We start from the raw sequence: 25,037 nt of genomic DNA, 5'->3' as shown, positions 1-25,037 counted from the left end.
AACACCTTGCCAATAAATGAGAGAATAGGTGATTTATCTAATCCTATTCAAATCATATTCCTTGAAGAACCGGTTGGGTCCTGAACATTGTTCTATTCACATCATATTGCATGCTAGTTTATCTTGTCGAATAGGCCGCTGAGTGCAGCTTTGCTTATAAAATACAACCATATGCTGAAGAGGAGCATCAAACCATCCATAACCGCATCCAAGAAGGATCTTGGTCAAGCCGGCTTCCCAGTGTCCGGCATAGGAGGAACGGCAGGATCATTGTTGAAGGTTTTGTGGATGCCAACTGCTACCCTGTTGCCTTCCATACAACAATATGCTGCTAAAAGAGACCAACCCTGATTGTATTCGAATAGGATCCGTGACCTGAATTGGTCAGGCTTGTTCCCATGTCCCTAACAGAGAGGAACACATCAATAGGGCCTTCGTTGAAGATTGTGAAATTCCCTTACAACCATAGAGAGACAATTTTGACAATGAGCAGTGCCATGGTAACTCAGAAGAGCCACTCAAAAATGTCGCAAAAAAGTAACTCAGGTACCTTGCACAATCACTCTGCTTCACCTAATGGCACACTTCACGAGGCGAATTCAAAGGGAGCAATGGCAATACACTAAACGGCCTAACTTTTTGCACAACTTTTCAGAGCTACTCAAGCATCTTCCCGTGAGAATTGGTGACAGGCTGGTTGGTACTAGCCTTCCACTTAGAGTTGCCTGCAGAGCATTCACCTGGATACATGTTGGGAATAACGAGTGGATGTACAGTATATGGACAGAAATGATTTTAGACTCCAAAAGGAACTACAACCAAAATTCTGCCAGCAAATTCTATTACATCAACTGATTGATAAATCACTTCGTACATGGAAGGCATTAGTCTTCCAGCTTCAGTATATAATAATCACTCCACTTGCATATTTGATGCTCCAATATGGTGTCCATAATGTTTAACATAAGCAATGCCTACTAATTTTCGAATTGAATGCATGCTCCACCTAGGTCACGCTTACCGAGCTCAAGCTATGTTCAGTGGTCAACTTTTGCATATATAGTGAAAAAAAAAGGCTCTATTTTTGACATCTGCATACACTGAAGAAAATTCAGAATCTTTTCCAGATACTGCTAGCTTGCCTCCCGAATTATGTGAAGCATATGAAACAATTTATCAGGCAAGAGACAATTCATGTTACACTATGTTCTCGCGCAGGAGGTTTTTATCCATGTTTAGCTTAGAACCAATATGACAAAAGATAGGATGAAGATACTTTGTTCACATGCAACACAAATTTGTTAGGAAATATCCAGAAGTCAATTGAATCAAATGATGATATAACCAGGAAAAAAGAAATTACAGAGCATGGAAGCCAGAGATCTCCACCTCATCCTAAAAATTATGGGTGAGAAAAAAGTGATAGGAAGATACAATAGCCATCTGGTCCCAAGGCTCTCTATTTGTAAGAAGTTATATACATGTAGACACTGAGAAAATGCCATCAAAAAACTACCTTGTAGTTGCTATGCCAATCATCTAAACTTCAATCCTGATCCTGATGCTTGTTTACTTGCAGTAAGGAATCCACATGTGAGAAACAAAGCTAAATGGTGCTTCAACTGCTGAAAGCATGCATGTAATTTGAATCCAGAAACCACATGGAAACTCCAATTCAATGCTCTAGGATGTGAGAAACTACAGTATGGGTATAACTAAGCTTACTTTACGTTCTCCTATAGAACAGAACATAAGCAGCTGACATCTTTACAGAGTCCTCTGATATGGGAACAACATGGCGGTCATCAAAATCGTACCATTCATTATGTCCTTCATGCTACAATGGTAATAAGGATATAGTCAGCATGGAAAAAACATTACTATGGTTTATGCATCTCAGTCAGGCTAAAACTAAATCTGTTTCAGAGAATGCGTATGGAGAATGTCAGATAAAAACAAGAATTCATCAGTGGGTTCCACTAACTTTTCATTTGAAAGGAAAGGTCATGGTTGATGCACCATTTAAGCAATCTTAACCTAGAAAAGCAAAGCAAAAACCAAACATAAGATATGCATCAATAGGCAGTCTCATGGATTTAGGCAGTCCCTCTGCCACTCCACATAGGACCCAGCCAGCTAGGGAGCCCCTTGTATGTGGGCTAGGCACCCAGCAAGGCAAGGCAGTTAAAACCCTGACTTAATGATACGTAGTACCCTCTTAACCACAACTTACTAGTTTACCTAAATCCATTATTAATAAGTATGCATCAATTTCAATTATTTAGCATGTTTTTAGAATTTTCAATTACTATTCTTTTTCCATAGACAGAATGTCATTTTACTATTTGAAGTGTATGTTACTCAGAAAGATCGGTTCTCAAGTAATAGTTCCTTAACTTTCTTTAGTTTCTTCTGATTTATTTCTAATACTAAAGTTATGATTTTAGTCATGAATTCTTATTTTACTTTTATGGAACATTTTTGGCATCTGCTTGCATGCCTAAAATGCCAAGGTCCCTAATTTCCCATATGTCACAATCACCTTAAAATATTACATGCACATTAGCATAATATTTATATAATACAGTGGTAGAGCACATCAAAGATGCAATTTAAATTTTCACCATTACAAACCATGTTCATTAGTCCAAATCATACATTAGAGAGAGAGGGGCCACCAGGTTCAATAACATTCTCTACTGAAAGTAGGTAAGAAAGGTACTAAATCAAATGCAAAATAAAATAAGAAAAGAAAGGAGAAGAAAAAGAAAAAAAAAAAAATGAGACAGAAGTAACTGACAATGGAACTCACATGGATATAGGCAGTGTAGTGACCACCTTCCATATTCCCATAATGATTGCTAACTGCATATAGTCGATAATGGTGAGATGGATGTTCAGTCCTGTGAGCAACATATGCTGACAAGTCCAAGTCATGAATAGGGAACTCTACAAATGTTTCTAGCTTATTTTTCATGAACCGGTTATAAGAAAATCTTTTGAGATGAATAACAAGAACTTCTGGCAGCCTCCAAAGATCTAATTTCTTGCTAGCTTGCTGATGCTTCCTGCAGCATGGGCAGTACCTGAAAAATAAAGGTTCAATGCGTGTGGCCATGCATGCACACATCATAACCAGATCAACACACAGAAGCATGCACGCATACACAAACACAGAGGGAGAGGAGGGGGAGGGTGTGACTAGCATTTGAATTGAAGCTAATAATAATATCTTACAGGAAGAATAATCATATGAATTTTAAAATGCCTTTAGTCCTTATATTCATATATCTTCACCGTTGTTCATTGTCATGGGCTCAACTTCAAGAGTTTCCATCACCAGACCACCAAGAAGCTAACGGAAATACATAAGATATTAAAACAGCAAGCAATAAGACTGGCATAATTTAACTTAATATGGATTTTTAAATTAAATAAAAAGCTTAAACAGCAATCAATGAGCCAAATATCAACACTGCCCTAAATTTTTCATCTTCTGAAATTATTAAGAGACTGATGGCTGTATCCATAACCAACAAATCTTATCATTTAGGCAGCTATAATGAAATGTTATCCTAAAAAGATAGAAATTTACTTCCAAGGCTGATGCTATAAACCTACACAGAGTATTTCTGTAATATGAGATATTAAGAAGGTATACTAACCACATGTCTTCTGGGCCTAATGGTTCCTCCTTTAAAAAGGCCTCAAGGCATGCATATAGAGTAAAGGAGTCTTGAAGTCTCTTAGCAAAGAGTCCATACTTGTAGATCTCAGGTAGCGAGTTCAGGAGTGACTTATCATATTGATCTAGTGATTTATCCTTCCAGCGGACAAGTATGTGCAATTGCTTTTGCAACCCAGTCCATAAAAGTGGTTCATTCATTTCTATCTTTGATTCCATGACTTGACCCTTTTCATCTGTTAAGTAAAGTTCAAATTCATCCCCCATATATTCATTCTCTTCACCAGCATCAGCTGTGCTTTTACAGCCTGACTTGCGAGAACTTGCGTCCATCTTAGCAATCTCATCGAAAGAAGCACTTCTGCAATTGTCTCGATCATCATCTAAAGCAATATCCTTTGATCGTCTAAATGAATTCAGCAGTTTCAGAAACAGTTTGCAAATCGTGGAGCCACTTGGAGTATCAGGCAGCTTTGCTATAAGAGGAAAACCAAATGCCTGCCAACGTGAAGTCATTTTACCAAGGATGTAATACCTGAAAGCACTGATCTGATTAGAACATAATAATAGAATAGAAGAATGTGAATACTACTCAGACATGACATGGGTCAGGGAGCCAGACATGCATCAGAAGCGGAAAAAAAAAAACTGATACTACAGGCTAGAGTACAGAATATGAATACTTGCAGAAATAAGTATGCCTCTTCAGCTATTTTTTTTATGAGAAATAATTAAGAAATTTACTTCAACTAACAAGCTTGGTCAGAAGAACTGCAGTTTCTTCACTCATGTCTTTCGCTGTCTTGTACTGCATGGAAAACCAAAGCTATATGTTTTTTCAGCTAAACATCCTCATGTGTCCAGATGATTCATGAAGGTCGATAAGCATGTATGTGTATGTGCAGATGCATATGCATACACATGTATAGGTGTATGGACTTTTGCCTTGCCATTTGATCTCTCTTCCCATGTGAGATGGAATGTTCACAGGGAACCTCTCACTATATGTATAGCTATGCATATATGAATGTCTACATATATATACATACAATAGATGTCATAATCATAATTATCAAGCCTTTTCCCAACTATTTGGGTATCAATACACATATATGTATGTATATATGTATAGGCATGTAAGCATGCAGGTGCATGTAAATTTTGAGGATGTATATTGGTCTTCAGCAAAGCTGACAGATAAGTGCATTAAGTCCTTTTTGAACCTTGAAACACTATTATATGATATAAAAGTTTAATTTGCATTTATTTTTATAGTCGATTTGACAAATTCAGATTTCATTGTATTTGGTTAGGATGCCTTTCGTATAAAGTCAGACATGAATGTTAACAACTTATATGGATTCTCCTTGAAGGACAAACTGTGATAAAGATTAGCAAAACCGAGGCAGAAGCGGCCAGACATCTGCATTGGCAGATAAGTGCCAGGAGTCTTAAAAAGCATGTCAAGCTTGTACAGTACTTGTGCACCGTAGGAAGGTCTATAAAATCAAATAAGGCTCTAACTGGAGCAGACAATACCAAAGCAATTACCTTAACACTGCTTTCAAGGTTCATGTAATGATACAGAAATGATCCCCAAGACTTTCCAGACCTCCTTTGGGGTGGGTTGTCGGCTAATGAATTTGCAGCTTTGGGTCGAGACAAGCCACATCCCAAAAAAAATCAAGGGGCTAAGTCTGGGCAGCCATTGGCTAGATAAATTTGGTGCAATGTTCTTCTTCATATTATTTCATATATTAATCTCAGATCAATACTAAACTAAAAGGCATTGTAAAACCCCTATGAAATAGGTATCTAAAGCCTGAAATTTTTTACCTACAGGCGTTCACCATATAGGCACATGGCCTTTCACCTCTAAGTATGATTACTAGGGAATTGAGAATGTCTTATGTGAGATTTGCTCATCATTTTCAGATTCTTTTTTAATCTTTCATGTGGTCCCCTTGTCATTAGCCACTACATTTCTATCTTTGCCTTAGAGGCTAATCCAACAAGACCTTTAGCTTAGTTAAGAGATGATGGTAACGGTTCCTAGAAGAAGGCTCGCCTCTCTTTTCTGTAGACTTTGAGCCACCTTCCTCCATGTAGAAACACAATCAACCATCAAAATATTAGGGATTGCTCATCTCGTCCAACTCATCGTGCCTTCAAATCAGACCTTCTGAAAGTAACCAAAGGCTTGGGTTCCCTTCTCCCCTCCCTCCCCCCCTTCTTACCCAAGCCCCTTCCCCCTCCCTCATCAAGCTGAGCCAAATCAGCAATCTCAGGCCTTTTTAGGCTTCTGACTTCTGAGCTTATCTGCATTCAGGATGGGCTGGGCTCAAGTATAATTTCTGTGATAATTTTGGACTCAGGCCCAGCAGAAGCCTAAGTGGAATAATTCGAGCTTGGCTCGAGCATGGGATGACCTGACCCAAACCTTTCCATTTCCAGCATTAATAAGGTGAAGAATTTGAGCAGACAGAGGTGTATGCGCACTCTCACCACCAAACATTCTTCTGTTCTTTCCATATTACATGATAGCATAGTGGAGAAACAGACAAATCTTTGACCCTTATTATAGAAGGAAAGGCCTTCATTCCTTCAACATAGTAGAGAAAATTTATGGCATTGACTAATTGACCAACTGTAACTCCGTTGTACTTCACAAAATGAAGCTCACTTTTGGAAAATATACAAAACTTTTCAAATTGAAAAGGAAAAACTTTTGCACTAACATGCTACCTGCACAACATGTTTTCCTCTCGAACCTAATTGTTCTATTAAAAGCTGACATATTAGCAAAAAAATTAATATCAAGCTTCAAAAATCTTTTGTACAACTTATATTTTAAAACTATTGCTTTCCCACAACTTCTTAATACAAGCATCTATCAGAAGCTATACTAATATGATCAGGGTAGAGGCTTGCAAGGGTTTGTTTTTGGCCATTCGAAACTGACAAACATCTAACATAGGGTTGCTTTCTTCTCAAGGCTATCAAGTACAACATAGTTGGTAGCAAAGCGTGTCTCCTGGTCTCAAAATTTTACCCCTTGCAAACTTCCTCATTAGTGAAAGAATCTAGGTATGGTTATAAATATACCCGGTGATGCTTTGGGCTGTCTCCACCGTATGTTGTATCTACGGATCTTCGCAATATCCATCAACACGAGGTCAATATAATATATAGCACATGAAGTTCAAAAAATATGTGGCCGCTGCTCCATCAAGATCCCTCCAACAGCCTTATATTGTGACCCTTTATCAGTAACGACCTGCACGACATTCTCCTCTCCTACTTGATCAATCACCTTCTCCATAAATTTGAGGACCTATGTGGAGTCATGCACTTGATCAGAAGCTTCAACCGACTTGAGAAAGAAAGTCTTCATATCACAGTATGTTAGAAAGTTGATGATGCTCCGCCTGATAGGACCGATCCAACCATCACACATCACAGTCAGTCCATATATGGGCCACTTGCTCTTGTAAGAGGCAATTCATTTTTCTAACTCCTTATTGTTGTCAAGAAGCTCACCATAAATGTCCTTCGGGCCTGAATAATCTACATCGGAGCCGACAGGCTGTATGGCGGAAATGGCAGAACTGTAGTACATATTGTCTGCCATATTCGCTGGGATGTGGCTAAAGTGGAATCAGGATCCAATAGCTTGCCACTTATCCTTCTTATCCTTCTTCAGCATTAAGTCAACCATCTATTGCTTTGAATCTCTGCTGGAGAAGGCATGCGAATCTAAATCATGGACTGCTGCTCCTGGTGGAATCTCTCTGGATGACTTTCTTTTGCTACCAAAAGCCCCAAGCATAGATGTAATCCGGCCACCGCCTCTGCTGACCTCTTTCTGACTGAGGAGGTCCTCGTGAACTCTGAATGTCTTGCTTCTCGCAGAACCGGAGTCCGACTCGAAGAACGAGGCCCCAAATCGAGCCCTATGCCTGACCACCTCCTTCTACGACTGATCATCCAAGCTCGCCTGCATGGCAGTCTGGATCTGTGCCTCGTCGTCATCTGGAGCGGACTCCTCTGACTCTTTGGAGTGATAGGAAGGTGCCTCTGCCGCTCGACATTCTACCTCTACCTTCTTCTTGGCAACCCTCTCCATCTCTTCTTTGAAATCAGCGAGGTTCTTTTTCATCAGCTGTCGAATCTCCTGTGGGCATAATCAGCACTTCGATATGTCACCGCAACCACCAGCTAAGTACTGTTTCAACCTGATTACCCCTCCTTTCCTAAACTCTTGGTTGTACCAATTGCAATGCCACTAGTGCCGGCCCGAGAGCATTCGCCCATGCTCCCAACCAATATTATGCTCTGGATCCAGTACCAGTCGATACCAGTCGTTCCGACTGGTTCCGGCCAATTTTATTGAGGTTCCAGCCCTTACGGCCAATTTTATTAAGGTTACGGCCCCGTAAGGGCCGGAACCATTTTACGGGGCCGGAACCAACCCCATCGGATACCGAGTCGGCTCGGTTTGGGCTAAACCGGCCGGTAGGCTCGGTTCAACAATCATTGCATTAGAGCACTGGCATGACAAAATGCAAAGCTTCATCAACTTGTTATAAATTTTCATACCAGTCTTTGCCCTTATAAGGTGAAATACAATACTAGTAGAAGACACGACATAGGTCCCATCAAAAGATACATTAGGCAAAGAAGATGTGATTTTATATATGCATTTGTCATCATGCTTGAGCATCAAGTCCACATATGTTGCCAAAAATATCATGTTGCATAAACTTGACAGATTTCATTTAAGCATCCTTTTAACAACCATAAATGGCATTACTAGGTGTAGGGTTGTTGAAAATGTACTTTGGGAAAATTTGGTAATTATGTAAGTCTGCATTAGATGAGATATAAAGATCTAGTTCTTATTCTGCAACAGATATACTTAGATGACTCGATGAGAATTAAACAATTCTACAAATTGTTTACAAAAAAATGCTTCACAATTAACAATTCAGAGCAAGACAGCATTAGATAAAAGGAGATAACCAAAATAAAGTGGGTGCAATAATTTAACAAGAAAAATAGCCCTGGGTTGCAAAGCGCCAAATGTTAGATGCCAATCTTGTTCCTATCGTTGCCATGATTCTTCATAAGCTTCATTTCATGCAAGTCAACTAATTGGTAAGCAAATTAGTTTATCAACTAAAAAATGTTTGTTGATAAAGGTTGAGTCATCACAATAATATGACAGAGTTTTGTCAGTGCACTACTCAAGTTCAAAAATCTGGCATCCAGATGGTTACTAACATCAAGGTACGTCGTCTCAGTACCGAGCCCTGTACCGGTGCCATGTTATCATTGTGTCGGTACGGTATGGTATGGAGCTGGTTCAACGTACCAAGTATCGGTATGCCCCCTAGACTGTGTATCAGTATTGAACCTATACAATACAGTATATGTTGTACAGTCTGGTTCGATACGATATAGCGTACCCTGACTGACATACTGGTCTGAATGTTGTTTACCTACAAATATAGCATGATTAAGAAAAGCAGGCACAAAATATAAGTTTGAGGCACAGAAATTTAAGACTGATGGGCAGCAAAATGTAGACTGAGAAATTATAAAGAGATGCAATTCAGACTAATAAGCAACCATGAGAAAACAAGGTCTAGTCTGCCTGAAATATGTGGCCATAGGGAAGCCAGCCACCTAGGCATGCAGCCTCACCCCTAACCACAATTACATAAGCAGTAAACCCTGTTTCTTCAGGTTGTCAATAAGAGTTGTTCAGTATTTTAGCATTTATATTTGGAGTATCAAGCTTACTCCTCCATGCGCTGGTGCATAAACACCACCATCGGGGCTTTTTCAAGATCTTTTGGTAACCGGTATGCTGCCAACTGATCTCCATCTCTAAGCAAGGAGAGCGAATCAGAAGGTTCCTCCAGATAACGAATAATGCGACCAGCATAAACCTGCAAGGGCTCTTCCTACTAGTTAAGTTAAACAAAACATTTAAAATAAGAAAAAAAAACAGTTCATAGAGGAACGTGTCAAGGTCTAGGTTGTATAATAGAACATACCTCAGCAACCAAAAGACTCTCATCATCTTCCAATGAACAAGCAATGCTTAAAGCCTGAATCAAATCCTTGCATTTGCCAGACTTGGGCACATTTATTGTGTATGGAGATGGCACAAGACTACCATCAGTACACAAAACAGACACAGTCATTGTCCTCATTGTTGTCGATGGCAGAGGCAATGATAAATACATGAATGGATCAAATGTAACTGACACTTTATTGCAGACAGGACAAACCAATGTTGACTTGTACTGACCCTGTAATTAACCCCATATTACAAAATAAGATAGTCCACTAAATCAAGAAGGAGATGAATTATAATCATGATTAAAAGCTAAGTATGATGTCTGCAAATTTTTTAGAAAAGCTGCAGAAAGCAAGGTCATAAGGCATATTAATCTGAGAACATCAGAAGAAGTAACACGAGATGTCTTCCAGCAGGCATGGCTGTCACATGTCACAAAATCAGCTAGTGTACTTAAGAAAAAGAGAGGATTTTAGAGCAACATTGGGGCATCCTATCTCTATTTTTATTTTGCTATAGGCCCAGAAGGCGAAGGTAGAATTGTAGGGAAGCCAACATAACATCTTTATGACCACAGATTCAGAGGGCGTGATGGTGAAATAACAAAAACAAATAACATGAAAAAGTAAAAACTTACTTGGCAGATGTCAACTATGATAGAATCATTTCGTGCCAAATGATTCTTCCAATATTCATCTGCTACTATTTCATCAGGACGACCACATGCATCCTTGGCTTCTAAGTATGGCTTACATTTGACACGATTCAGATCTTCATGTAGTCCATCTAACAGAAAAGCAAGGAGCTCCTACAAATCTCAGACAGATATCTAATAAATCTCTCGACCTTTCTGACTTGAATTTTAATAGTTAATCATAAACTTTATATCATTTTTTCAGCACAGACTTGAATGTATTGGATAGAAAAAAAAATCACTAACTTGAGAATCATGCTGGTTAAATCCACTGAACTGTGGGGCAAAACGTGCAAGCATTGCTTTGAAAGATCGTGGAACAACTGGGGTTTTGTCATGAGCCCATAACTTCCTCAGTAAATCTCCAAATGCCAAAGCAAGCTCACCCTGATTAGAAAACAGAAAAAATTAGCAACAGAAAAGTATGATTTTTGACCAACAAAATGAAACTTCTGCAAAGACCATGATCTACTAAAGGAAACAATTCTTATAAAAGTTTAATAAAAACAAAGCAGTAATCATAACTTACATTCATTCCTAATTGGTTATCTTGATTTATTTCTCTGCTATAATCTCCAAGGAAATAGTCAACAAGCTTTGGCGTATGAGCCAAGCACTGAATTGCACTATTCATGAAGCAAGTATTCCCAAGATTCTCTAATCCTGTCAATCCCAAAGAACTGATTCCTTTTAAGTTACCGCCTGCATGAAATTCAGACTCCATGTTTCTAATGCTGCCATTGGTAACAAGCGAACCACAACAAGAGAAGCTTGTCATCTTAGATTGTTGCAATGCCAAGTCATCCTTTTTCACTTCACTTCTACAAGCCATAGGTTCTGTCAATGCATAGACTTGGATAGACAAAAGAATCTGCGCAAAAACAGATCCAAAAACAACAAAAATCAGAAATGAAAAACTCCATCCAAGTAATGTGCATCATATAAGATAGAAAGCTCATGATCAGGTAAATAAAGTTCAACTTTGTATACCTTGCAGCATTATCAATGCACTTTTTTTGTAATAAAAAAAATAAGCCTAACTTCTAGTACAAAAAGAAAGGGATAATATGGCAACACTAGATATGTAATTTAAGGAGAATGTGGTGGAGAAGTCGCAGGCAGCCAACCATGTGAAGAATACCCAATGAAGCAGAACTACAAAGCTCTAGAAAAGACAAAAACAAAAAGACAATTAATATAACTGATGTCTCACTTTATGATGTCATGTACTCATGGATTTCGGAGTTAAACCTTCTGTGTGTTGCATTTCAATGTCATCCTTCTAAAATTTCCCAAGCTTGGTCCTTTTTCTATTCTGCATTCTTTTTTATTAAGAACTTCCATTTATGAAGAGACGTATTTTAATGCATGTTTAACAAGGAGATTGATTCCAGTGAGACTGACCATGGGTCAGAGATAACAAACTCTAACCAACTCAAAATAGTTGCCTTAGATGCAGTTCTGCATATAAATGTTCAGAAAAAAGATCATGCTCGCTGGACAATCACAAATGTGTATTAAGTATGCATTCCTTGTCCTTTAAGTCACTTATTTTAACAAATAATATAAGTTTTTCCCAAGTGTAATATCCAGAAGTACTCAAAAAGTATATTTTATTTTAACCCCAAAAAGGGTCATTGCATATATAATATACCCCTGTAAATATGGAATATTGCATATTTACCCCTCAAAAATCACTATTTGCATATACGCCCTTCAATTCATCCTATTTTTGCAATGTTACCTTCCATGTTGACGGTGTTAGTAAGTGATTATTTTAAGTAGAAAATAACTTTATTACCCTTTTGCAAATACCCCCTAAAAAAATTATCCAAAAAAAACTATTTACAATATAAATTGAATATTAAATATTTTTTTAAGTGTATTAACATAAGAGGGTAATAGAATCATTGTACTTAAAACATATATTTGTTAACACCTGCTAAAAATCTAATGGCAAGAGCGTTGTAAAAAAAAAAGGACGTGTGGAGGGGTATATATGCAAATAGTGATTTTCAAGGAGTAGATATGTAACATCCTCTATTTGCAAGTGTGTATATGCAAAATTCCACAAAAAAAAAACTTCAGCTTATAGAGCATCCAAAAACATTATCCAGTAGAAACATCAACAACATATGTGTCATCCCTTCTATTATATTTATTTTAAAATATAGCCCTATCATTTAATTTCTACAAATAATATTTATACTCCATATAAAAAGTACTATTCTGGGTGAAGAGCTCGGAATATAAAAATAATTATTGACTTTGTAACATCCAAGGCAAAAATAATGCGATAGGTTGCATGCAAAACCAAATCAACAGTTTTGTTAACTGTGGCATGTGTTTCTGATGTTCCTTTTTCTGAGTAGGGTTGCAGTTCACAGATCCTAAGGGTTTGATTACTACATTAAAGTACCTGTATGATGACTATTTTAACTCCATTATGCATATCTAAGAAATATGTGCAAGTACGAGACAGCATATCTTAGCTGCTCAAAGGTGAGAAATAAAGCCAGGGTGTCAATTTGCGATCCTAACCTACAGAGGTTGTACCGTCAATAAATCATAGCTGGAAAGGAATTTAACCAAAAAAAAAAAAGGTGAGCAAATTGTAGATTTGACTCTGTTCAGAAAACATCTAAGCTTTTGGACAGTAATATAGAATAGCCAGTCAAAGAAAAAATAATGATACAGTCTGTAATCCTCCACCTCAATCACCATGCCAGGGTGGCTGGTCTTGTCTCCAGTCAAACTCAGTGCAGGTCATATGCTGATAGTGAAAGAGTAGATGCCCTATAAGCCAATCATTTGATGGGTTTCTCTTTGTAATCCTCCAAATCATGTACTTTGACACTCGATATATATCAATAAAGGCATTGTGTTTCATCATTTGCTGCTTATCTATTTTATTATTGGATGATGAACCCCATAAATTAGGACATTGATTTTAGGGTTATGATGAGATTATACCAGTGAGACCTAAAATCCTAAAATCCTAATTTAGAATATTCCCAGTCAAATTGGTATATTGAGTCGGGGATCAATATTACCGGAAAGACTGGCACATCTTATGTATGCTCAATGTAGAGGGTGATTGATCTCACAATCACTTGTGTGAGACACTAATACAAAGATGTGGGTGCTCATTAGAGGAATGAGTTCACTGAAATGACCAGCCATGAGAACATCTTATGGATTCTTACTTAATTATCAAAAGATGGTTCTCATAGTGGGAGTTGTGCAAGTGATCCTTAGACCTGAGATCACCATGGTACCTTGTGCACTTGAAGCTATATTTTGGTTTACCCTCATTCACGACATTGCGTTGTGTACGGGGTATTCTGGATATGGTGGATTTTGTACGAAGGTTGTGAGTAGGTCAACAAGGAATCAGTCACTTCTAGTAAGAGAAGGTAACATCCTACTTACTCTAATCTTATGATGATTCACGAAGCCTTTGATCAAAGCAAAATGAATATTAGAAAGAGTTTCTAATGTTTCATTGTTTGAATTATCATATAAAAGATTGAGAGAGACATGAATAAGTGATTGAGTTTGATATTGATCCATACTCGAGCACTTATTCAGGATGTAGTATGACTGAGGGATTGAATTGCACAGTAACTTTCCACTGAAGGGTATGTTTGGATTTGTCCAATACATTCCTCATCTTCCGGGTAGACATGATACGTTGCTAGACGTCAATCATGTCTTGTGGGTTGATCGGATCAAAGAGTTTGATTAGATCAAAGCATCAGAAAGGTTCTGATTGCTAAGTCAGGTTTAGCACTAAATTGAACCTAAATTGGATTAGAGGTATTCTAATCAGGTTAGGTCAACTTGCACCTGCACCTACTGCTGGCTAAGATAAGGAACCCAATGGGTCACACACAAGGGAATTGATCAAGGGTCTAATTGGATTAGATCATGTTTGCAAGATGAACATGCTAGCACGTGTTGCAAACCCTAGCTCCTGATTCGAATTAAATTCGAATATGATTCTTAGATTAGGTTGATCTAATATGATTAGATCATGACCTAATATGGGTTAGCCAAGAGTTGAAACCCATTTGGCTTTAATTAGACCTGATTTGATTAGGTTTAATGTTTTCTTTAAGTTGGTTAAACCCAATTGGATTGGGTTTGATAGGGCCTTCACTTCTGGACCATTGGATCGCTTCCTGGATGAAGGATCTGGTCCACTGGTTGGCGCCTTCATCTGGACCATTGGATGGCTTCCTGGATGAAGGATCTGGTCCACTGGTTAGCGCCTGAATCTGGACCACTGGATGGCTCTCTGGATGAAAGATCTGGACCGTTGCTCAGCGCCTGAATCTGGACCACTGGATGGCTCTCTGGATGAAAGATCTGGACCGTTGCTCAGCGCCTGAATCTGGACCATCGGTGATGGCATCTTACTTCTGGACCATTGGATGGCACCCTGGATGATGATGTCTTGATCTGGACCATTAGATGGCACCTAGATCTGGACCATTGGCTTTGGTTCACTGCATTTGGGCCCTTGGATCATCAGGATTTAAGAGGGAGATGTGAGAAAGAAGTTGATACACCCTTCTCCTTAGCACCCCATCATGATGGGATGCATCTCTTGGCACATGCCTCATCATGATGAGGTGTGTGGATGGGATGCATCCCTTTATGATGCATCCCTCCATCTCTTATAAATAGGAGGTGCCTTGGGGTTCTAAAGATCATCCAAGAAAAAGCCTCTCCTTCTCTCTCCCTTATCCCTTCTTTCTTACAAGCCTCTCTCTTTTGTCCTAACCCAAGACAAGAGGGTCTTCTTTAGGACAAAAAGGCTAGTGAATGTTTTAGAGGTAGAAAGGAAGAAGTGAAGGAAAATCAGCCAATTAAATCCTTTGGAAGGATTGAACAATTAGAATCAAGTTTTGGTGGAGCTAGAGTCTTGAACCCATTCCTGTGTGGATCAACATTGGAGGGTGAACATTTGGGCACCTTAGGACATCTTCAGACATATTGGATATAGCGTGATAGGTATTCTTCTATACCAAGATTATATTTTCTACATTATTTGGTTATACTATTAAGGTGATCTTGGCTTATTAGGGTTTCATATAATGGGTTTTATAAGAAAATTTTATAATCCCGTATCTTCCGCTGACCTAGGGCACTGGGAAACCCTAACAGTGGTATCAGAGCCACCCTTAATCAGTTTAACCAAATGATAATACATGCTATTATCTTGATGCTATGAGATAGTTAGGTTGTTTGTATGCATGATTAGTTTATGCTATGAGATAGTGTTATATTCATGTTGTAGCACAGTATAATTGCTAGTACTAAATTATAGAATATGCAATGAGACCAATATAGTAGTATGAAAACTTTGGGCTGACCCATTCTGGAACAATCGACTCAGTTGGTGTCTAGGAAGGAAGCCACAGGTGGTTACTTAATTAGGACCTCACTCTCTGAGTGAGGGGTGCCTCCCACCTGCTTTCCTGGCCAATTATTTGATTGTCCTTTATGGTTGAGCTTAATGTTAGTAAGATACTATTATTTGAAAGCCCTCACTAAATTCATAATTAAGTCGTAGTGTTAATTGCTTTAAGCTGAGCCATTCTGAATCAATTGACTAAGTTGGTGTCTAGGAAAGAGGCTACAGGTGGTTATTTAATTAGGACCTTACTAAGTAAGGAGAGCCTCCCATCTGCTTACCTGGCCAACTATTTGATTGACCTCCATGGAAAAGCTAATTGCTGATATAACACTATAAAGGTCCTTCCTTCATGCTTAGATATTATTATGTCAATATCTACGCTAGCTTGTTGTGATTCCCACAAGGCTAGTATTAGGGATTAATATTGTAATATCTTGGTGCATATGATGCATATGGCATATTTTAATATGTTGCCTTGTTGTGATTCCCACAAGGGCAGCATTATTTAAATATGACTGTATAAAAATGAAGGGTTTGACTTAACTAGACACAATAGTTTGTTGTGATTCCCACAAGACTATATGTGTGCTAGAGGACAGAATAAAGTTGGGAATTGCATGGGATACAATTGGAAAGAGTTTCCTACCTTTGAACTTATAAGGGCTTGTTGTGATTCCCACAAGGTCTTTTATAAGGAATTTGGATCTCAACCCCACTAAGAAAATTAGTATTTTCTCGTTCATCATACTTGAGGGTTATGACATTCGATAAAAATAGTGGGAGTAACAATTAGATAGAAGTCCTTGTCTGATTGAATACATGTCATCATGATTGGTCTGCTTATATTAGTGTTCTTTGTAATTATAGATTAATTCTGCAAAAATGGCATCTTCACTCTCACTTAGAGGTATCTTAGATACAAACAAATTGACTGGTCCCAACTATGTGGATTGGTTGAGGAATTTAAAGATTGTTCTCACACAAGAAAAACTTTCCTACATTCTTGAAACCCCTGACCTAGGGTCAGCAGGGGAAGATGCAACTGAGGAGGAATTGGCCACATATCGTATGTGGAAAAATGACAGTTTGACTGTCAAATGTATCATGCTTGCTTCTATGAATAATGAATTGCAGAGGCAGCATGATAGCATGGATACTCACTCCATACTCCTTAACTTAAAGGAGCTATATGGTGAGCAGAGCAGAACTGCTAGATATGAGATATCTAAACAGTTGTTCCATGCTAGAATGATCGAGGGATCGTCTGTGCAAGACCACTGTTTAAAGGTTATAGACTTAATCACTCGATTAAGTCAACTTGGTTTTGCTATGGACAGTGAGCTCAGTCAGGATTTGATCCTGCAATCACTACCCGACTCATTCTCGCAGTTTGTCGTGAATTATCACATGAACAAACTGAATTCCTCCCTGCCTGAGCTTCTAAATATGCTGAAAACAGCAGAGTCTCACATCAAGAAGGACAAGGGTCCGATCCTTCTTGTTGGTGAGAGCTCAAAGAAGAAGTCGGGCAACAAGGGTTCAAAGAAAAAACTAAACCCTAAGAGTCGCATCAAAAAGAAGAAGGGAAAGAAAATCTCTGGACCCGGTACCTGTTTCCACTGTGGCAAGACGGGGCATTGGAAAAGGAACTGCAAGAGCTTTCTTGCAAGTGTGAAGCCTGATGCAAGTGTTGCATCAAAAGGTATGTTTTTATTACATGCCAATATGACATTAAGTTCTTCTGATTCTAATTCATGGGTATTGGATACCGGTTGTGGTTCTCACATATGCAAATCTTTGCATGGACTGCAGAAAATTAGAAGACTGAAGAAAGGTGACTTCGAGCTATATGGCGCTGGAGGAGAATCCATCCAGGCTGAAGCTGTTGGCACCTACATACTGGAGCTACCCTCCGGAAAGTTCTTGAAGCTAGAAGACTGTTATTTTATGCCAAAAATCATTAGAAATGTAATTTCAATTCCTTTGTTGCTTAAGAAAGGATTCGAAATAAATGGAAAGAGCAATGGTTGCTCTATTTCTTTATCTAATGAGTATTATTGTCATGGCATTATGGAAAATGGTCTTTTAGTATTATGTCTTAATAATGTTATGTTTCATATTGGCAAAGATAATAAAAGAAAAAGAGAAAATATTAATAATACCCTCCTCTGGCATTACCGATTAGGTCATATTAGTGAGACAAGGTTACATAAGTTGTATAAAGATAACTTCTTTGACCCTTATGATTTTGAATCATTAGGAACTTGTGAATCTTGTCTTATGGGTAAAATGACCAAGTCTCCATTCTCGGGACATGGAGAAAGGGCAAGTGAGTTGTTAGAACTCGTACACACTGATGTGTGCGGTCCTATGTCAACTCAAGCTAGAGATGGATACTCTTACTTCATCACATTTACTGATGACTTATCAAGGTTCGGTTTTGTGTATCTAATGAAACATAAATCCGAAGCCTTTGATAAATTTAAAGAGTATCAAAGTATGGTCGAAAAACAAACTGGAAAGTGTATTAAAATCCTTCGATCTGATCGAGGAGGAGAATACCTTTCTAGTGAATTTTTAGACTATCTTAAATTAAAGGGTATACTCTCTGAATGGACACCTCCATATACGCCACAATTAAATGGTGTAGCTGAAAGAAGGAATCGTACCTTATTAGATATGGTACGGTCCATGATGTGCTTCACAAATCTTCCAATTTTCTTTTGGGGACATGCCCTAGAAACTGCTGCATTACTATTAAATAGAGTACCATCTAAGTCTGTATCTAGCACTCCATATGAGATATGGAAAGGAAAGAAACCTAATCTTAAGTATCTTAAGATATGGGGTTGTCATGCTTATGTCAAAAGAAATTTTGGACATAAGCTAAGTGCTAGATCGGACAAATGTATATTTGTAGGTTATCCTAAAGACAGTTTAGGATATATCTTCTATGATCCTACCGAACAAAAGGTATTTGTTGCTAGGCATGCCACTTTCTTGGAAAAAGAGTTTTTCTTAGAAAAAGGCAAGGATAGAAGAATTGAACTTGATGAAGTTCAAGACCTACAAGGTGAGACACATAATAATCCTCAACCAGATGTACCCATGGAAGAGGTACAACCACTACACACTACTCCTCTCCGAAGGTTAGAAAGAGTGCGAAATGCACCTAAGAGGTATGGATTTATCATTGAGAATGATGAAGCCCACATCATTGATAACGATGACCCTCTGACCTATTCGGAAGCTGTCAAGAGTAGGGACTCTGACAGATGGCTAGACGCCATGAAATCCGAGATAGATTCTATGTATACAAACCAAGTGTGGACTTTGGTTGATGCACCTGAGGGAGTGATTCCAATAGGGTGCAAATGGGTATACAAGAAGAAGATAGGAGCTGATGGCCAAGTAGAAACCTACAAGGCCAGGCTAGTGGCAAAAGGTTTCAGGCAAAAACAAGGCATTGATTATGATGAAACTTTTTCGCCAGTAGCTATGCTCAAATCTATTCGGATTATCCTTGCTATAGCTGCATACTATGATTATGAGATATGGCAGATGGATGTCAAAACCGCCTTTCTTAATGGTCACCTTGAGGAAGAGGTTTATATGACACAGCCAGAGGGATTTGTCTCAAAAGGGAGAGCAAATCAAGTATGTAGGCTTAAGAAATCCATTTATGGATTAAAGCAGGCATCTAGGAGTTGGAACATCCATTTTGATATGATAGTCAAAGAGTTTGCCTTCATTAAAAATATAGATGAACCTTGTGTGTACAAGAAGACTAATGGGAGTGCTATTGTCTTCTTGATATTATATGTGGACGATATATTGGTCATTGGAAATGATGTTCCAATGATGCAATCGGTCAAGACTTGGTTATCAAAGAAATTTTCCATGAAAGACTTGGGTGAAGCATCCTATATACTTGGTATAAGGATCTATAGAGATAGATCTAAAAGGATGCTAGGTTTGTCCCAGTCTAGGTACATTGATAATGTGCTGAAGAGGTTCAGCATGGATGGAAGTAAGAAAGGTTTCTTACCCATAGGACATGGCATACAACTCTCTAGGAAGATGTCTCCTAAGACATCTGAAGAGGACTAGAATGAGTTCTATTCCCTATGCTTCAGCAGTAGGGTCGATCATGTATGCTATGTTATGTACCAGGCCTGATGTAGCTTATGCCTTAGGTATGGTAAGTAGATTTCAGGCAGATCCCGGGGAGGATCATTGGAAAATTGTGAAAAGCATTCTCAAATACTTGAGAAGGACTAGAGATGTTTTTCTGATTTATGGAGGATCAGAATTGAAACTAGAAGGCTATTCAGATTCTAGCTTTCAATCTGATCCAGATGATAGCAAGTCAATCTCTGGATATATCTTCACTTTGAATGGTGGAGCTGTGAGTTGGAAAAGTTCCAAACAGCAAACTGTAGCTGACTCAACCACTGAGGCAGAATACATAGCTGTTAGTGAAGCTGCTAAGGAAGCAGTCTGGATGAAGAAGTTCATCACAGAGCTGGGTGTAGTTCCTGAGATTGCCGGACCAGTCCCAGTTTATTGCGATAACACTGGAGCAGTTGCACAGGCTAAGGAACCAAGGTCTCATCATAGATCCAAGCACATTTTGAGACGCTTCCACCTTGTTCGAGAGATAATCGAAAGACAAGACGTCAAGATTGAACGAGTAGACACAAAGAACAATATAGCAGACCCATTTACTAAAGCTCTACCACAGCAGCAATTCAATCGTCACCTCGATTGTATGGGGTTAAAATATAAGGGCGATTGGCTTTAGTGCAAGTGGGAGATTGAAAGAGTAGATGCCCTATAAGCCAATCATTTGATGGGTTTCTCTTTGTAATCCTCCAAATCATGTACTTTGACACTCGATATATATCAATAAAGGCATTGTGTTTCATCATTTGCTGCTTATCTATTTTATTATTGGATGATGAACCCCATAAATTAGGACATTGATTTTAGGGTTATGATGAGATTATACCAGTGAGACCTAAAATCCTAAAATCCTAATTTAGAATATTCCCAGTCAAATTGGTATATTGAGTCGGGGATCAATATTACCGGAAAGACTGGCACATCTTATGTATGCTCAATGTAGAGGGTGATTGATCTCACAATCACTTGTGTGAGACACTAATACAAAGATGTGGGTGCTCATTAGAGGAATGAGTTCACTGAAATGACCAGCCATGAGAACATCTTATGGATTCTTACTTAATTATCAAAAGATGGTTCTCATAGTGGGAGTTGTGCAAGTGATCCTTAGACCTGAGATCACCATGGTACCTTGTGCACTTGAAGCTATATTTTGGTTTACCCTCATTCACGACATTGCGTTGTGTACGGGGTATTCTGGATATGGTGGATTTTGTACGAAGGTTGTGAGTAGGTCAACAAGGAATCAGTCACTTCTAGTAAGAGAAGGTAACATCCTACTTACTCTAATCTTATGATGATTCACGAAGCCTTTGATCAAAGCAAAATGAATATTAGAAAGAGTTTCTAATGTTTCATTGTTTGAATTATCATATAAAAGATTGAGAGAGACATGAATAAGTGATTGAGTTTGATATTGATCCATACTCGAGCACTTATTCAGGATGTAGTATGACTGAGGGATTGAATTGCACAGTAACTTTCCACTGAAGGGTATGTTTGGATTTGTCCAATACATTCCTCATCTTCCGGGTAGACATGATACGTTGCTAGACGTCAATCATGTCTTGTGGGTTGATCGGATCAAAGAGTTTGATTAGATCAAAGCATCAGAAAGGTTCTGATTGCTAAGTCAGGTTTAGCACTAAATTGAACCTAAATTGGATTAGAGGTATTCTAATCAGGTTAGGTCAACTTGCACCTGCACCTACTGCTGGCTAAGATAAGGAACCCAATGGGTCACACACAAGGGAATTGATCAAGGGTCTAATTGGATTAGATCATGTTTGCAAGATGAACATGCTAGCACGTGTTGCAAACCCTAGCTCCTGATTCGAATTAAATTCGAATATGATTCTTAGATTAGGTTGATCTAATATGATTAGATCATGACCTAATATGGGTTAGCCAAGAGTTGAAACCCATTTGGCTTTAATTAGACCTGATTTGATTAGGTTTAATGTTTTCTTTAAGTTGGTTAAACCCAATTGGATTGGGTTTGATAGGGCCTTCACTTCTGGACCATTGGATCGCTTCCTGGATGAAGGATCTGGTCCACTGGTTGGCGCCTTCATCTGGACCATTGGATGGCTTCCTGGATGAAGGATCTGGTCCACTGGTTAGCGCCTGAATCTGGACCACTGGATGGCTCTCTGGATGAAAGATCTGGACCGTTGCTCAGCGCCTGAATCTGGACCACTGGATGGCTCTCTGGATGAAAGATCTGGACCGTTGCTCAGCGCCTGAATCTGGACCATCGGTGATGGCATCTTACTTCTGGACCATTGGATGGCACCCTGGATGATGATGTCTTGATCTGGACCATTAGATGGCACCTAGATCTGGACCATTGGCTTTGGTTCACTGCATTTGGGCCCTTGGATCATCAGGATTTAAGAGGGAGATGTGAGAAAGAAGTTGATACACCCTTCTCCTTAGCACCCCATCATGATGGGATGCATCTCTTGGCACATGCCTCATCATGATGAGGTGTGTGGATGGGATGCATCCCTTTATGATGCATCCCTCCATCTCTTATAAATAGGAGGTGCCTTGGGGTTCTAAAGATCATCCAAGAAAAAGCCTCTCCTTCTCTCTCCCTTATCCCTTCTTTCTTACAAGCCTCTCTCTTTTGTCCTAACCCAAGACAAGAGGGTCTTCTTTAGGACAAAAAGGCTAGTGAATGTTTTAGAGGTAGAAAGGAAGAAGTGAAGGAAAATCAGCCAATTAAATCCTTTGGAAGGATTGAACAATTAGAATCAAGTTTTGGTGGAGCTAGAGTCTTGAACCCATTCCTGTGTGGATCAACATTGGAGGGTGAACATTTGGGCACCTTAGGACATCTTCAGACATATTGGATATAGCGTGATAGGTATTCTTCTATACCAAGATTATATTTTCTACATTATTTGGTTATACTATTAAGGTGATCTTGGCTTATTAGGGTTTCATATAATGGGTTTTATAAGAAAATTTTATAATCCCGTATCTTCCGCTGACCTAGGGCACTGGGAAACCCTAACAGATAGGTCATTAGCTCATAGCTCTAGCTGTAAGCTAATAACAGATAAGATGACAACATGTCACTGTCAATTACTTAAGCTTAGGTGACTCAATAAATTGGATGCTTCATTTAAATTTAAATTATATGTATATGAACACATACATATATATGTAAAACATTAGTGCAAGGGGGGAAAATCCTTATAACATACCCAATCTATCTGGTCAGTTTTATGTGTCCTTGACTCAATGAGGGATGAAAAAATAGTAATGAACTAATGCAAACCTTTTCAAATCCTTTTACGTGATAACCAGTTAAATTCTTATAGATGCCTCCTTTCAAACTTTACCGTAGGCATGGTATGCTGAACCGACCGGAACCAGTCGGTTTAGCCCGTACCAAACCGGTGCCGACAAGCACCGGTACGGTACAGCATATAAATTCGGTTCCGACCCAAATTGGGCCAAAACCGATTAGTTCTGTACTTGTCCTGGTGCGTATTGAGCCGGTACAAGCTGGTACCGACGCGAATCGAGCTAGTTCGCACCGGCCCAAACTTATGTTCCCCACGCGCCTGCGAGCGGGGAAGAGCGCCCACATGGGCTGCCAGCCCATGTGGGCCATTTAATGTCTGTGGCAATCGCGCGCCCGCACGCGATTCGCCGCGCAGGAAAATACGTTCCCCAGCAGGGAATCGCGCCCACGCAGGCTGCCAGCCCACATGGGCCATTTAATGCCACAGAGTGGATGTAACATTAAGTGGATGTAAAATCTGAAGATATATTTGGCCCATAAATGTAATAATGAACAATATCAAAACAGGATGACCAATATAAAGCATGTGGATCACAACATCCAACCAAAGTCCAAGACCTACACAGCATTACCAAAATCCATCAAGAGTTTAATGTGTAAAGTATGGTCTACCGAACCGGTCCATACCAGATGGGTAGGAACTTGCATCTAGCAAGTAAGCAAGAATATTAAAAATTAGACTGCTCTTATAGTCGTATAATTTTTCTAAGATAATAACACTATCTACAGCATACTACTTGAACCTGAGGTTTCAGTACACTGTAGCTGGAATCAATATGGATGATGAACATCTAGCCGCTCTGCATAATATAATTTACAAGACGGAGCCTGATCCAGAAATCACGGCCCTATGTCTAGAAGAGGTAAGTTAAGTGACATGTGTAAGTTAACCGGTATCTTCAATTATTAACAATATTACAATACGGATCTCTTTAGCATACCAAAATATTTAAAAAGCACTGACAGCTTTGGAGTCTCAACAGCTGTTGTAAGTAAAAAAAAAATGAACTCAGGTATATTACACATCAAGAGAACATTTACCTAGCATTAGCTTGCTACTAATATGATACTATCTTATATATTTTCTTCAATATTTTTGCAGTTGAATGTGGATTCATTTTGGTTTGTCCGCAAAAAATCTTAAGCGGCTAGCTATCCAAATCCTCGTCCAGGTGGTCTCCTCGAGTGGCTGTGAGCGCAACTGGTCTACCTTCGCCTTCATTCACAACAAGCAGAGCAATCGTTTGACACAGAAGCGTATCAACGATCTTGCATATGTTCACTACAATTTGAGATTGAGACTGAAGTGCTTTTAGGAGAGAATGGAGCTAAAGTACACAGATCTGATCCATAGTTTTTTGGTTGAAGATAGGATGATCCAATGATCGAATGGCTTATGAGCCAGCAGCAGGAGCTGGAGCTTGATGAGCAAGGATCGTCTCCATGACTGACCAGTTTCGTGGCCAACGAGGCTAGGGTCGATGCAGGGCAATGGGCAGATCGCAATATTCCATGCATCCTTCCAGCTAATCAGCCACAGCCATAGGGGTCCCTGAAAAGCTGGCTATCACATGGCACCTTGTCTGAGACATCCTCTCGGAGATATGATCGAGAGATGTTTAGACAAGACCACTATGCTAC

The 25,037-nt window shown here is 39.0% G+C and overlaps 1 protein-coding gene across 8 annotated transcripts in view; it reads right to left on the bottom strand.

The window, feature by feature from the left end:
• Positions 1-324: 324 nt before the first annotated feature.
• The window catches only part of LOC103714421 (ubiquitin carboxyl-terminal hydrolase 8-like), a 45,290-nt gene continuing 20,577 nt past the window's right edge, over positions 325-25,037 (bottom strand). The window contains exons 6-14 of one of the 8 annotated variants that reach the window (XM_088721058.2): positions 10,997-11,338; positions 10,714-10,854; positions 10,411-10,581; positions 9,748-10,005; positions 9,491-9,639; positions 3,666-4,220; positions 2,813-3,086; positions 551-740; positions 325-456 (exon numbers count right to left, since the gene is read on the bottom strand). In XM_088721058.2, coding sequence (XP_088577184.2) covers positions 600-740; positions 2,813-3,086; positions 3,666-4,220; positions 9,491-9,639; positions 9,748-10,005; positions 10,411-10,581; positions 10,714-10,854; positions 10,997-11,338 — 2,031 coding nt within the window. In that variant the 3' untranslated portion in view covers positions 325-456; positions 551-599. The other 7 variants (XM_026807406.4, XM_026807407.4, XM_039117912.3 and 4 more) reach the window with 7 other exon arrangements.

Source organism: Phoenix dactylifera, chromosome 1 (assembly GCF_051530095.1).
Source record: "Phoenix dactylifera cultivar Ajwa chromosome 1, Ajwa_hap1_PhDact_Kaust_v1.1, whole genome shotgun sequence".
NCBI classification, from domain to species: domain Eukaryota; kingdom Viridiplantae; phylum Streptophyta; class Magnoliopsida; order Arecales; family Arecaceae; genus Phoenix; species Phoenix dactylifera.
Note: the sequence above shows the minus strand (reverse complement) of the source record. Positions and strands in the feature narration are given on the sequence as shown.